An 11,992-nucleotide genomic window follows, 5' to 3' on the forward strand; every position below is an offset into this window, starting at 1 on the left:
GGACCGAAGGATCTGTTTCCGTGCTGTACAGCTCTATGACTCTGTGACTGACTAGTGTCCTTGACTCTGAGGCTCCAGCATACACACACGGGCCTGGTTTGCACAGATGGACAGGTAGCAGGGTGGGGTGGAGGTTGAGGGGGTGCGGATTGGGGGGAGGGCAGAAGGGAGGGGAGGAAAGGGTCAGTGGCAGATTGTGAAAGCTGGCTTGTCAAACTCTTGCCAGCAGACATGTGGCAAGAGAGAAACGGGTAAACAGGTGGGCAGTACCCACTAGGGCATTGAGTTGACAGATTGTGTTTTTCATCAGTGACCCACACCTGCTGGAGAGAGAGAGGCAGAGAGCTGTGTGTGTGTGGTGTGAAGAGAGACACGCTGATCTGATGGCAAAAATAATAATCCCGGCCTCGTCCAAAACTACAAGCCCTTTCTCTGAAAATAGAATGGATGCATTTAAGAGGAAATAGAGAAACCCATAAAGAGAAAGGAACTGAAGGATATTATTCCTGAACTTGGGTTCTGGGTGTTTCTGACAGATGAGGGGTAGAGGCTAGACCAAAGCAATCAATGAACAGTATTTACAGGGATGCATTTCAACAACAATCCTGTAGAAACTTCATTCCCTCAGGTGCCAGCTGATCTAACATCACAGTTTATGTGTTCTTGTAATTCGCATACCTGCTATTAACCCTTCATGCTACAGATCTCTTGAAATGCTCCGAAAGTTTGTGATTTCAAATAAACCTATTTGGACTGTGACCAGGTGTCGTGTGTCTTCTAACTTAGTTAAGTGCAAACCTTTTTTATTTGAAGCACTAACTGCAGTGATGAGAGGCTACCTCTGAGATAGCCGATCCTAAATTGCGAGTTTGGTAGTTAACTTGGCTCAGTTCTTGGTTCTAGGCCCGAAACGTCAGCCTTCCTGCTCCTCTGATGCTGCTTGGCCTGCTGTGTTCATCCAGCTCTACACCTTGTTATCCCATGACACTATTCAGGACTGAAAAATGAAGCATCAAAAGTCATTTTAAGACCTAGTTCCAGGAATGAGAACTTTCAGTTATGAGAATAGATTGAAGAAGTGGGGACTGTTCTCCTTGGATAAAGGAAAATTGAAAGAAGATTTAATGGAGGTTTTCAAAATCATGAGTGGGGTGGATAGAGTCGATAGGGAGAAGCTGTTCCTGCTTGAAAAAGGAACAAGAACTAGAAGGCATAGACTTAACATGTTCTGTAAATGAGGCAAGGGTCATTTGAGAGAAATTGTTTTCACTCAACAAGTAGTTCAATAATGGAAATATGGTGGAGGCAGGTTGAATTGAGACATTCAAGAGGGCTAATTATTTGGATAGAACTAATGCACAAAGGTTTGGGGCAAAAGCAAGAGATTGGCACTGGGTAATGATACTCGTTTGAAGAGTCTATGCAGGCATGATGAACCGAATGGCCTCCTGCGCCATAACAGTTTGGTGTTTCTGTGATTATAAGATCTGAGAAGAAGGATATCCAACACAGAAAGGGAGAAACACCTGCAACGTCATATTTGAAGGCATTGAAAGCCAAGTCAAGTCTGAAGCTAGGACCAAAAATACAAAGAAAGGGCAGTCTGCTAGAAAAAGGGAAGGAGGGAGACTGCATCCCATCAAGATAATGTCTGACACAGAATCTCTAACCCACCTTCTTCCAGAAATCACTTGATCTTATCTACCTTACCACATTCCTTACTGTAGGTGAAGTTGAAGATAGTGTTCAGGTCTCAGTAGAAATATGAAATACAATTCAAGTAATTGTGGAGTTACACATTGGTCAGTCTGTCAGTGGTAGAGATAACATTTGAGTGTGTCAACTGTCACTGTCCATATTTATCCAAAATGTTGTTACCATAATGTGCTAACATCATTGTAGATGCAGTAATGTACATTACCAATGTCCTGAAAACTCTTAATCTAATAGATATAATTTACTGGATTTTCAGTAGACATTTGGCGAAAGTCAGCAGTCAGACCTTTGGAGAAAATCAAAGCTTACTGAATGAATAACAGTTTTCTGCTTGGATTGCAAATAGTCTTGTCTATGAAAAGCAGATGTGGAAATAAAGGGATTGTTGTCAGGAACAACTGGATCTAGTGAAGTTTCCTGGGTATTTAATAGTGTTCTTTTTCTACTCAATAAGCAGCACCAGTTATGTTTCAGTAGTATAAAATTAGGTAATGCCACCAAACAAGTCAACTAGAAGAATGTAATATGGTGTTTAAAGAGATCGGATGAATCTCGATTGGATTTTAATGTGTGTAAATGGCAGGGAATGCAGATTGGTACAGAAATTAATTAGTGTAATAGAATAGAATGTGCGCATTGAATGATTCTCATTGAAGATAGAAAAAGCAAAAGCTTTGGGTTGGATTGTTGAATACCTATATTTTGTGAAACTTTTTGTGCTATGCTAATCAAGATAATCTGGAATTTGGAAGGCATTTTGTTGTAATTTACAGCAATTTTTTCAAACTTGTGGATTTTAGTTGTACACCTCCATCTTGAACAGATTGGCCAATTTTGAATTTCTGCTCCCTGATAGAGAACTGTGCGTGGCAGAGCATTCAAAGGGACAGGAAGCTGCAGTTTCCTGAATTCCGATACGGAGCCAGGGAGAGCATATATGGAAATCACTGACCTAATGGGGAAAAAAACTCTGATCTGAAATTCATCCCACTAATTCTACTCGTAGTAATGTTTCACTTGGGTATTGATGCACAGTTAGTATTAGATCACTTCGAAATTTGATATGTAGGATTAGGATTAGTAAAGCTTGATACAAAAGAAAGGTAAGAGACAGAGGGCAGAAATTTACTGTTTCCAGTTCAAATGTTTTGTCATGTAAGGTGTGTGACATCCAGTCAATCGTGGCTTGGACTGGTTGGTTGTGGAGATGGTGGTGGGATTGCTTAGCTCTGTCTATCACTTGTTGTTATGCTGTTTGGTAGCTTTAATGGGTTGACAACTCATTTTTAGGTATCCTTGGTGCTGCTCCTGGCATGCTGTCCTCCTGCACTGAACCAGGGTTGATCCCCAAGCTTAATGAGAATTGTTGTGTGGGGAATATGCAAGGCCATGAGATTGCAGATTGTGCTGGAGTACAATTCTCCTGCTGTTGATGGCCATTGGTGCCTCATGGATGCCCAGTCTTGAGTTGCTAGACCTGTTTGAAATCTGTCAATTTAGTACAGTGATAGTGCCACACAACACGATGGAGGTTATTCTCAACATGAAGTTGGGACTTTGTCTCCACAAAGACTGTGGTAGTTACTCTTACCATTACTGCCATGGACAGATGCATCTGCGGCAGGCGGATTGATGAGGATGGGGTCAAGAATGTTTTTTCTTCATATTGGTTCTTTCACCATCTGCTGCAGACCCAGTCTAACAGGTGTGTCCTTTAGGACCCAAGCAGCTCAATCAGTAGTGCTGCTGCTGAGTCACCCTTGTTGCTGGACATTGAAATCCCCCACCCAGAGTACATTTTGCAACCTTGCCACCTCAGTGCTTCCTTCAAGTGTTGTTGAACATGGAGGAGTACTGATTCATCAACTGAGGGAAGACGGTGCATGGTAATCAGCAGGAGATTTCCTTGCCCATGTTTAACCTGAAGCCATGAGACTTCATGAGGTCCGGAGTTAATGCTGAGGACTCCCAGGGCAACTCCCTCCAAATTGTAAACCACGGTGCCACCACCTCTGCTGGCTCTGTCCCATGAAAGGACAGACCCAGCAGAGGTGGTGGCAGTGGTATACAATGTTCTGTCCTGTCGTGGGACAGGACACATCCAGGGATGGTGATGATGGTGTCTGGGACATTGTTAGGTATGATTTTGTGACTATGACTATGCCAGCCTGTTGCTTGATTAGTCTGTGAGACAGCTGTCCCAATTCTGGCACTAACCCCCAGACGTTTGTAAGGAGGATTTTGTAGGGCTGTTTTTGCCATTGTCTTTTCCAGTGCCTTGGCAAATGCCAGGTATTCTAACCGGCTTCATACAACTGATTGATACAACAGTGTCTCTGACTAGTCTTTTGGTCATCTGAACTAACATCTCTATTTTGTCGTATTTTGTTTTGTTATGTTCCAGTACATTGCTTTGAGATTTCTAATTATGTTGAAAGGTACAGCATAAGTATACATCATTGTCGTTGGTGTCTCTTCAAATCTGTTGCTGTCTTGTAGCTATTCATCTGTGAATTATCTGTTATGAGCCAGTGTCCACTTCTGAGGAAGGGTTACTGGACCCAAAATGTTAACTCTGATCTTTTTCTTCACAGATGCTTTTTCAGCAACTTTGTTTTTGTTCTGTACAGTAGTGTGTATGAAACTCTCTTTAGTATCAAAGACTGAATTGCGTTCTTACTTTTATTGCCAGGGTTATTTACACACCAGGACATACCTCTGATCACATGGCATTATTACTGCAAGAGGAAAATGCCATATTTTCTGGAGACTGTATTCTGGGAGAGGGTACAGCAGTGTTTGAAGACTTGTACACTTATATGTTGTCTTTGGAAAAGCTCTTGAATATAAATGCTGACATAATATATCCAGGTAAGTAGATGATTCTTAAGTTCTTTCGTTTATTGTTAATTGTTTTACTTCCACTGTGATACACTACTAAATAAATATTTGTTTATAATTCCTCTAAAATATATTAACAGTAAAAGTTTCCCTCAATGAACCTAGCTGCACTAGTGAAAAGTTCATAAATGCATTACCAGTGTTTGCAATGCTCTGTCATGCAGAGGGACCTGGGTATCCTAATGCATGAATCACACAAAGTTAAGTGTGCAGGTACAGCAAGGATTAGGAAAGCTAATGGAGTGTTATCATTTATTGGAAGGGGAGTTAGATACAAAACTTAGGGAGACCATGTTTTAGTTATGCACAGTATGGGTGAGATGACTTCTGGTAGACTGTCTACACTATTGGTCCCCTTATTTAAGGAAGGATGCAAATGTACTTGAAGCAGTTCAGAGAAGGTTTATCAGATTGATACCTAGAATGGGTGGGTTTGCTGATGAGGAATGGTTGGACCGACTAGGCTCATACCTGCTGAGGTTTAGAAGAGTAAGAGGCAATTTGACTGAAACATATAAGATCCTGAGAGCTTTTGACCATGGTATATGTGTTTCCTCTTACCAGAGAATCTAAAACTGCGGATCACTGTTTAAAAATAATCTCATTTAAGACAGGGATGAGGAGAATTCTTTTATCACAGAGGATAATGAATCTTTGGAATTTTTCCTCAAAAGGCAGTGGGAGCAGAGACTTGAATATTTTTAAGACAGAGATAAATGAAATATTGATATGCAAGGGGTGTAAGATTATCGGAATATGGAGTAATCAGATTAGCCAAGATCTCATTGAATGGCAGAGTATGCTGGAGTGTCCTTCTGGCCGTTTTCTACTCCTAATTTTTATGGTTTGCATCACCTAGTGTGGAACTGAAAGTACATGGCCCTATTCTTTCTGATTGAATGGATCTAATCCAAAGTAGCATTTCCTATGCTGAAATTGGCTTCAGAGCTCCTCGATTAGTAAGGTAGGAAAAATCAGGAAGGATTCCTTCTCCCACCCTCCATTCGGTTCCACCTACTTGGGACATTTTCTATATGTCAGGCAAGATAAGGCATGGGCTTAGCTGTTGTGTTTTCATTACATAATAGAATGTGTATACAAATATTCCCAAATCATAGGGAACAGGCCAATTGGGCAAAGTACCAGTGGCCTGCTGGAATTAAATGCTAGGAAAAGCTGAGACCACAAGGAGAAAGTCGAAAACAAAATGGAAATGAATAAATGAAGTAATTATTAGCATGAAGCTTTCACTAATCTATTACATACATTAATGTTTTAATTCAGATAAATACAGTAGGCTCAGTAGCCTTTCAGTTGTGGTGCTTCAGTAGGGGTTACGGGATCATTTTAATCAACAGATAACACAGTTTTCAGTTTGGTATATTGAACGGTGTAATGATAAATTGTAACCATAATGCTGATCAGTTACCTCAGCAGTTTATTTCCTATTCTGTACAACTTTGTGGGTTTTGTCTTCATTTTTCCAATTTTCTCATTGCCCAGGAATGGAAAAGTTGGCACTCAGGATCATTAAAGAAACACTTATGTAAAATACTACAATTATATCCAGCTTCTGGTAATTGCTTGGTAATTGTCTAGTAACTTTTAAACCTTGTGCTTTATTCAACCCACAAACTATCTCCTTAGATATTAATAACTGGTACTGTCACCTTGTTGGTCCCACATTTCTCCTCAGTAATATTTTTGACACTTGGCACTCAAGCTGGGAAAACCCACACAAAGCTAAAGAAATCTTCTACTGATCAACACGCCTCCCACCACCACATAAGTGGCAAGTCCAGACTGTTCTATGTTGAACACTATTCGAAGAAAATAATAAAGGATGCAGGATGTACTCTGAGAGTGGGAAAATGAAGTAAGCATGGAGATGGGAGGAAGAAATTGGAGAAGGACAGGAAAGAGAGAAGGTCAGAAAGCAGGAAGAGGGAGGAAACATTGAAAATAAGAGCAGGCATAGACTATTTGACATTTTGAGCTTGCTCCGCCATTCAGTATGATCATGGCTGATCATTCAACATGCCCTTTGAACCCTTTAGCCTTAAGAACTATATATGTCTTCTCCTCAAAATCATTCAATGTTTTGGCCTCAACCACTTTCTGTAGCAGAGAATTCCTCAGGCTCGTAACTCGCTGGATGAAGAAATTTTTTCTCATCTCAGTCTTAAATTGTTTACCCTGTATCCTTAGGCTGTGACTCCTGTTTCTGGACTCCCTGATCATTGGGAGCATCCTTCCATCGTTTACACTGTGTAGTCCTGTTACAATTTTATAGATTTCCGTGAGATTCTTCCTCATCCTCCTAAACTCCAGTCAATATAGTCCAAATCGATCCAGTCTGTCTTCATACATCAATCCTGCCCATCCCAGGAATCAGACAGATAAACCTTTGTTGTATTCCTTCCACACCCAGAACATTCTTCCTCGGTTAAGGAGATCATAGATCAACATAATACTCCATGTGTGATCTTACCCTTGTTCCTGTATTCGAATTCTCTTGCTGTGAAGACGAACATACTATTTGCCTTCTTCACTGCCTGCTGCACCTGCATGGTTACTTTCATTGACCTACGTCTTGTTTTTCCAATTTTTGTTCCCCAATCTATTACCATTCAAATAATAATCTGCCTTCCTGTTTTTGTTACTAAAGTGGATAACCTCATTTATCCATGTTATACTTCAACTGCCAGGTAGTTACCCACTGACTCAACTTGCTGCAATCGCACTGAAGCATTTCTGCATCCTCCTCACATTTCAACCTCCCACATCACTTTGTGTCATCTGAAAAGTTGAAGCAATTACATTTAGTTCCCTCATCGAAATCATCAACATATCATGAATAGCTGAGGTCCAAGCACCGATCCCTGCTGTACCCCACTAGTCACTGTCTGCCACTCCAAAAGAGACCCATTTATTCCTACTACAAGGTGCAGGTTGTCTCGGATTCTCCAGCATCTGCAGTGCCTACTACCTCTGATTCATTTATTCCTACTGTTTGTTTCCAGTCTGCCAACCAGTTCTCTATCCATGTTAGTACACTACCCCTAATCCCATGCACTTTAATTTTAACTACTAATCTCTTATGTGGAACCTCATCGAAAGCCTGTGGAATGTCCAAGCAAACCACATCTTCTCGTTCTCCCTTACCAATTCTACTAGTTACATTCTCGAAAAATTCCAGTAGATTTATCAAGCATGATTTCCCTTTCATAAATCCATGTGGACTCTATCCAATCCTGTCATCATATTCCGAATGTTCTGCCATTAAATCTTTTTATAATGGACTCTAGCATTTTCCCCATTACCGTTGTCAGGATAACCAGTCTATAATTCACTGTTTTCTCTATACCGGCTTTTTTAAATAGTGGGATCACGTTAGCTACCCTCTAATTCATAGGAACTGTTCCAGACTCTATAGAAACTTGAAGATGATGACCAATGCATGCACTATTTCTGGGGCCACTTCCTTAACTATTCTTGGATGTATATTATCAGGACCTGGGGATTTATTAGCCTTTAATTCCATCAATTTCTACAGTTCTGTTTCTGGACTAATACGGATTTCCTTCACTTCCTCCATCTTACTAGTCCCTGTGCTCTGCAACATTTTTGGGACTTTATTTGTGGGATTTTATTTGGGACTTTAGCCCTACTTTGAGAACAAGTATGTATTTAATAATGTACGTATTTAATTAGCCTGTTATTTCTCTGTTCCCCTTAATAACTTTCTCTGTTTCTATGCTTGTTGATGGAGTTCTGTCTGGTTTTGTTTTTCAGTGGTTTGTATATCAGTTCGAGTTCAATGTGTTTGTTGATGGAGTTCAAACAAACATATTGACCTGGACCTGATGTACAAATCACTGAAAAAACAGAACCGGAAGTGATGCTAACCACCCCAGCAAACCGAGGCATAAATAACAAGTGGGACAGAACACCAACACTTCACTGGAAGCGCACTGTTACCTAGCAGGGTGACAAAATGTCTGCAATCAAACCCACTGGCTTGGCGAGCATGTTTACAACCTCATCCACAAACCGAGCTGCAAATCTTCTCAAAAACTTTAAAGATCTAATACTATCCCTAATTTCCCTTGTTAGCCATGGCCAGGCCACCTCTCTAGTTTTATTTTTGATCCAGATGCGAATGAATAATTGTTGCAGTCCCTCCAAGCACTCTTTAAATATTTGCCTATCCACCATCATTCCTTTAGTTAATGTTCTCCAATTTGCCATAGCCAACTCACACCTCATTCTAATGCAGTTTCCGTCATTTAGATTCAGGACCCTAGTCTCACAATCAAGTATGTCACACTCCATCTTAATGAAGAATCCATTCATATTCTGGTCGCTGTTACCCCAAGGGGCCTTGTTTAGCTAGATTGCCAATTATTCCTTTCTCACTACACAGTACCCAGACTGGGATGGCCTGTTCTCTAGTTGGTTCCTCAATGTATTGATATAGAAAACTATCCCTTACACACTCCAGGAATTCCTCCATTATGGTGTTGTTACTGATTTGCTTTGCCTAATCTATATGCATATTGAAGTTGCTCACCCTTACAGCTTTATCTTTATTGCTTGCATTTCTAATATCCTGTTTAATACCTTCCTCAACATAACCACTACAGTTTGAGGGTCTGTTTACAGCCCCCATTATCATTTTCTGCCCCTTGATATTCCTAAGCTTCACCCTTACAGATTCCACTTCACCAGAGCCAATATGTTTTCTCACTGTTATGAAATTAATCTTTAACTAGCAATGCTACCCCACCTCCTTTGCCTTTTTGGCTGTCCGTCCTAAAAACGGACTAGCCCTGGATATTCAGTTCCTGTCCTTTGTCACCCTATAGCCACCTCTCCATAATCCCTTTTAGAACTATTTGTGCAACTAACTTATCTACTGTTTGCTAATGTTCCATGCATTAAGACACAGGGCCTTAAGGCTTGCCTTTTTAACATTCTTTGTCCCATTCACATTATTTTACAATGTGGTTCCTGTTTGAGTCTTGCCTTGTATATCTGACTACCATTTTTCTTATTTCCTAATCTGTCTTTTGTTTTTGCCCTTGTTTCCCTTCGTCCTGTATCCCTGCATACATTCGCATCCTCCTGCAATTTTAATTTAAACCCTGCCCAACTGCAGCACAAGTATGGAGATGAATAAAAATGGGAGATCAGAGAGCTGGCGGAAGTTAGGGCCTCTTGCAGTTCTTGTAAATGGTGCTTAGTAGTGTTGGTGTAGTTATATGCATGTACAGTTTTGTGGGGAGGTGGGAACTTCTTGAGTAGATGTTCAGTTCATTGGAGAAGGAACAGCATTCTGTGAAGTGTTCATTCATTGGTGTTGTCTACCCAGCTGGCCCTTAGGTTGTTCATTGGTGGTCTTGGACAGGTTGGGTCTGTATACTGCTAAGTGTTGAAGTTGCAGGCAAGATTGATTTTTTTTCCTCCTTAATTACAGGCTTGAAATCCACTCCCTCCACAACCAATGCTCAATAGCAGCAGTGTATACTATCTACAAGATGCACTGTAGAAATTTACCAAACATCCTTAAACTTCGAAATCCACGACCAATTCCATCTGGAAAGACAAGAGCAGCAAATACATGGGAACACCACCTGCATATTTCCCTCCACGCTGCTTACCATCCTGACTTGGAAATGTATCGGCATTCCTTCAGTGTCATTGGGTCAATTCCCTCCCTCTTGTTCCTGTATAGCTAGTGACATATTAAAATTATGCAGAATCAGCTGAGAAAAATAAAATAATGCAAGTACATAAATTTCTAGGTGAAGCCTTTCATTCATACTAAACAAAATGTATATATAGTTAGCAGTCATGGATCCAAGTAATCATTCTGTGCTTCTCTATGTACAGTTGCTGAATATTTCCTTAAAACATAAACTTGGAGCCTTGAACAAAAAGCTAGTACTAAGAAATGAGAGCAAATTAGAAACCAAAAAAAATGCAAATTTCACTGATATGCCTTCTACAATACCATAAATATATTTGAACACTTGCAATCAAACTGTTAGTTTTGTTTTTCAACAGGCTTTGCATCTCAGTTTTCGTATGTTTTTCAGATCTGTATAGAACAAAAACAACCATAAGATATCTAGCCAGATGTAGCAATAAACTCAATCATTGAATACAGAGAGCTCGTCATCCAAGCCACCGGTATTCTTGCTTTCATAAATGTGTTCCTGTTTTCTGGATGCCCAAACAGAATGCTGCCATGCAAAACCCCTTTTCATTTGCTCTGTGTATTCCTTTTGAATTTCAGGACATGGCCCAGTTGTGCAAGGTGCATCTGAGAAAATTAAAGAGTACATAGCTCACAGAAACTTGAGGGAACAACAGATTTTAAAGGTTTTTCAGGAGCATTCAGAACAACATTTCAGCCCAACGGAACTTGTTAAAAGTGTTTATAAGGTAAACCTTATTTTGATTTATTTCTGAACAAAATGCAGGATGATGTTCTTAATTCATGTGCATTATTGGCTTTCAAAGGGGAATTGGTTAAGCACCAGCGACAGAAAAATGTGCAGTTATGGTGAAAAAGCAGGAATTGCTACTGTCTGATTGATAAAGTCACAATAGACCAAATGGCCTCCTGTACTGCAACCATTCTATGACAAAATGGATCAAATTGTTAACTGATATCATATGATACTTATCAGTATCTTGATAAGTTAGAGTTCCACAGTTTTTCTCATTTATAGACTTCATTACAACCTTGGTCCAAACAAGGTCAGGAGCTGAATACCACAAGTTGAGGTGAGATAAGAATAGTTACCCATGATATCAAGGTTAATATTCAACTGATTGTAACACTGAAGAGTCTACATTAGTAAAAGTTAAATCAATGGGGATTAGAGAAAAAGCTATCTAGTGGCTGGTGTCATGCCCAGCACAAAAAAAAGATTGTTGTTGGAGGATAGTCGCCTCAATCACAGGACATTAATGTGTCCAACCACATTTACCTGCTTTATCAATGACATTACCTGCAGCATAAGGTCAGAAAAGGTGCTGTTTGCTGATGATTGCATTTTTCAGACTCATTTAGAAGTTTCTCAGATTGTTCTCGGTTTGTTACGATCAGCAGAAGAGGATACACCCCATCTCTTCTCTTAAACCCTTGTTTGGCTGCATCAAGAATTTTTATTTCTTCGCAACAGCAACTATATTACACTTCACTTAAAATGTAGTTTGCTTGTTGAAAGTTAAAGAGCCAATTACAAGCAATTTTTTGCATGAAATAAAATTAATCTTCCTACTACTAACCTGAAGAAAAGTAATAAAACACAAGTACACACATAAAGACAGGTATACGCTTGTCTTTATTGCTTAGACCATT

General features: G+C 40.0%; 1 protein-coding gene across 1 annotated transcript in view; it reads left to right on the forward strand.

Annotated features, from left to right (window-relative positions):
* The window catches only part of lactb2 (lactamase, beta 2), a 32,541-nt gene that overhangs the window by 17,872 nt on the left and 2,677 nt on the right, over positions 1-11,992 (forward strand). The window contains exons 4-5 of the mRNA XM_048595677.1: positions 4,409-4,587; positions 10,919-11,067. Of these exons, the coding sequence (XP_048451634.1) occupies positions 4,409-4,587; positions 10,919-11,067 (328 nt within the window). The remainder of the gene's footprint in view (positions 1-4,408; positions 4,588-10,918; positions 11,068-11,992) is intronic.

Source organism: Rhincodon typus, chromosome 4 (assembly GCF_021869965.1).
Source record: "Rhincodon typus isolate 14 chromosome 4, sRhiTyp1.1, whole genome shotgun sequence".
Classification (NCBI taxonomy): Eukaryota; Metazoa; Chordata; class Chondrichthyes; order Orectolobiformes; family Rhincodontidae; genus Rhincodon; species Rhincodon typus.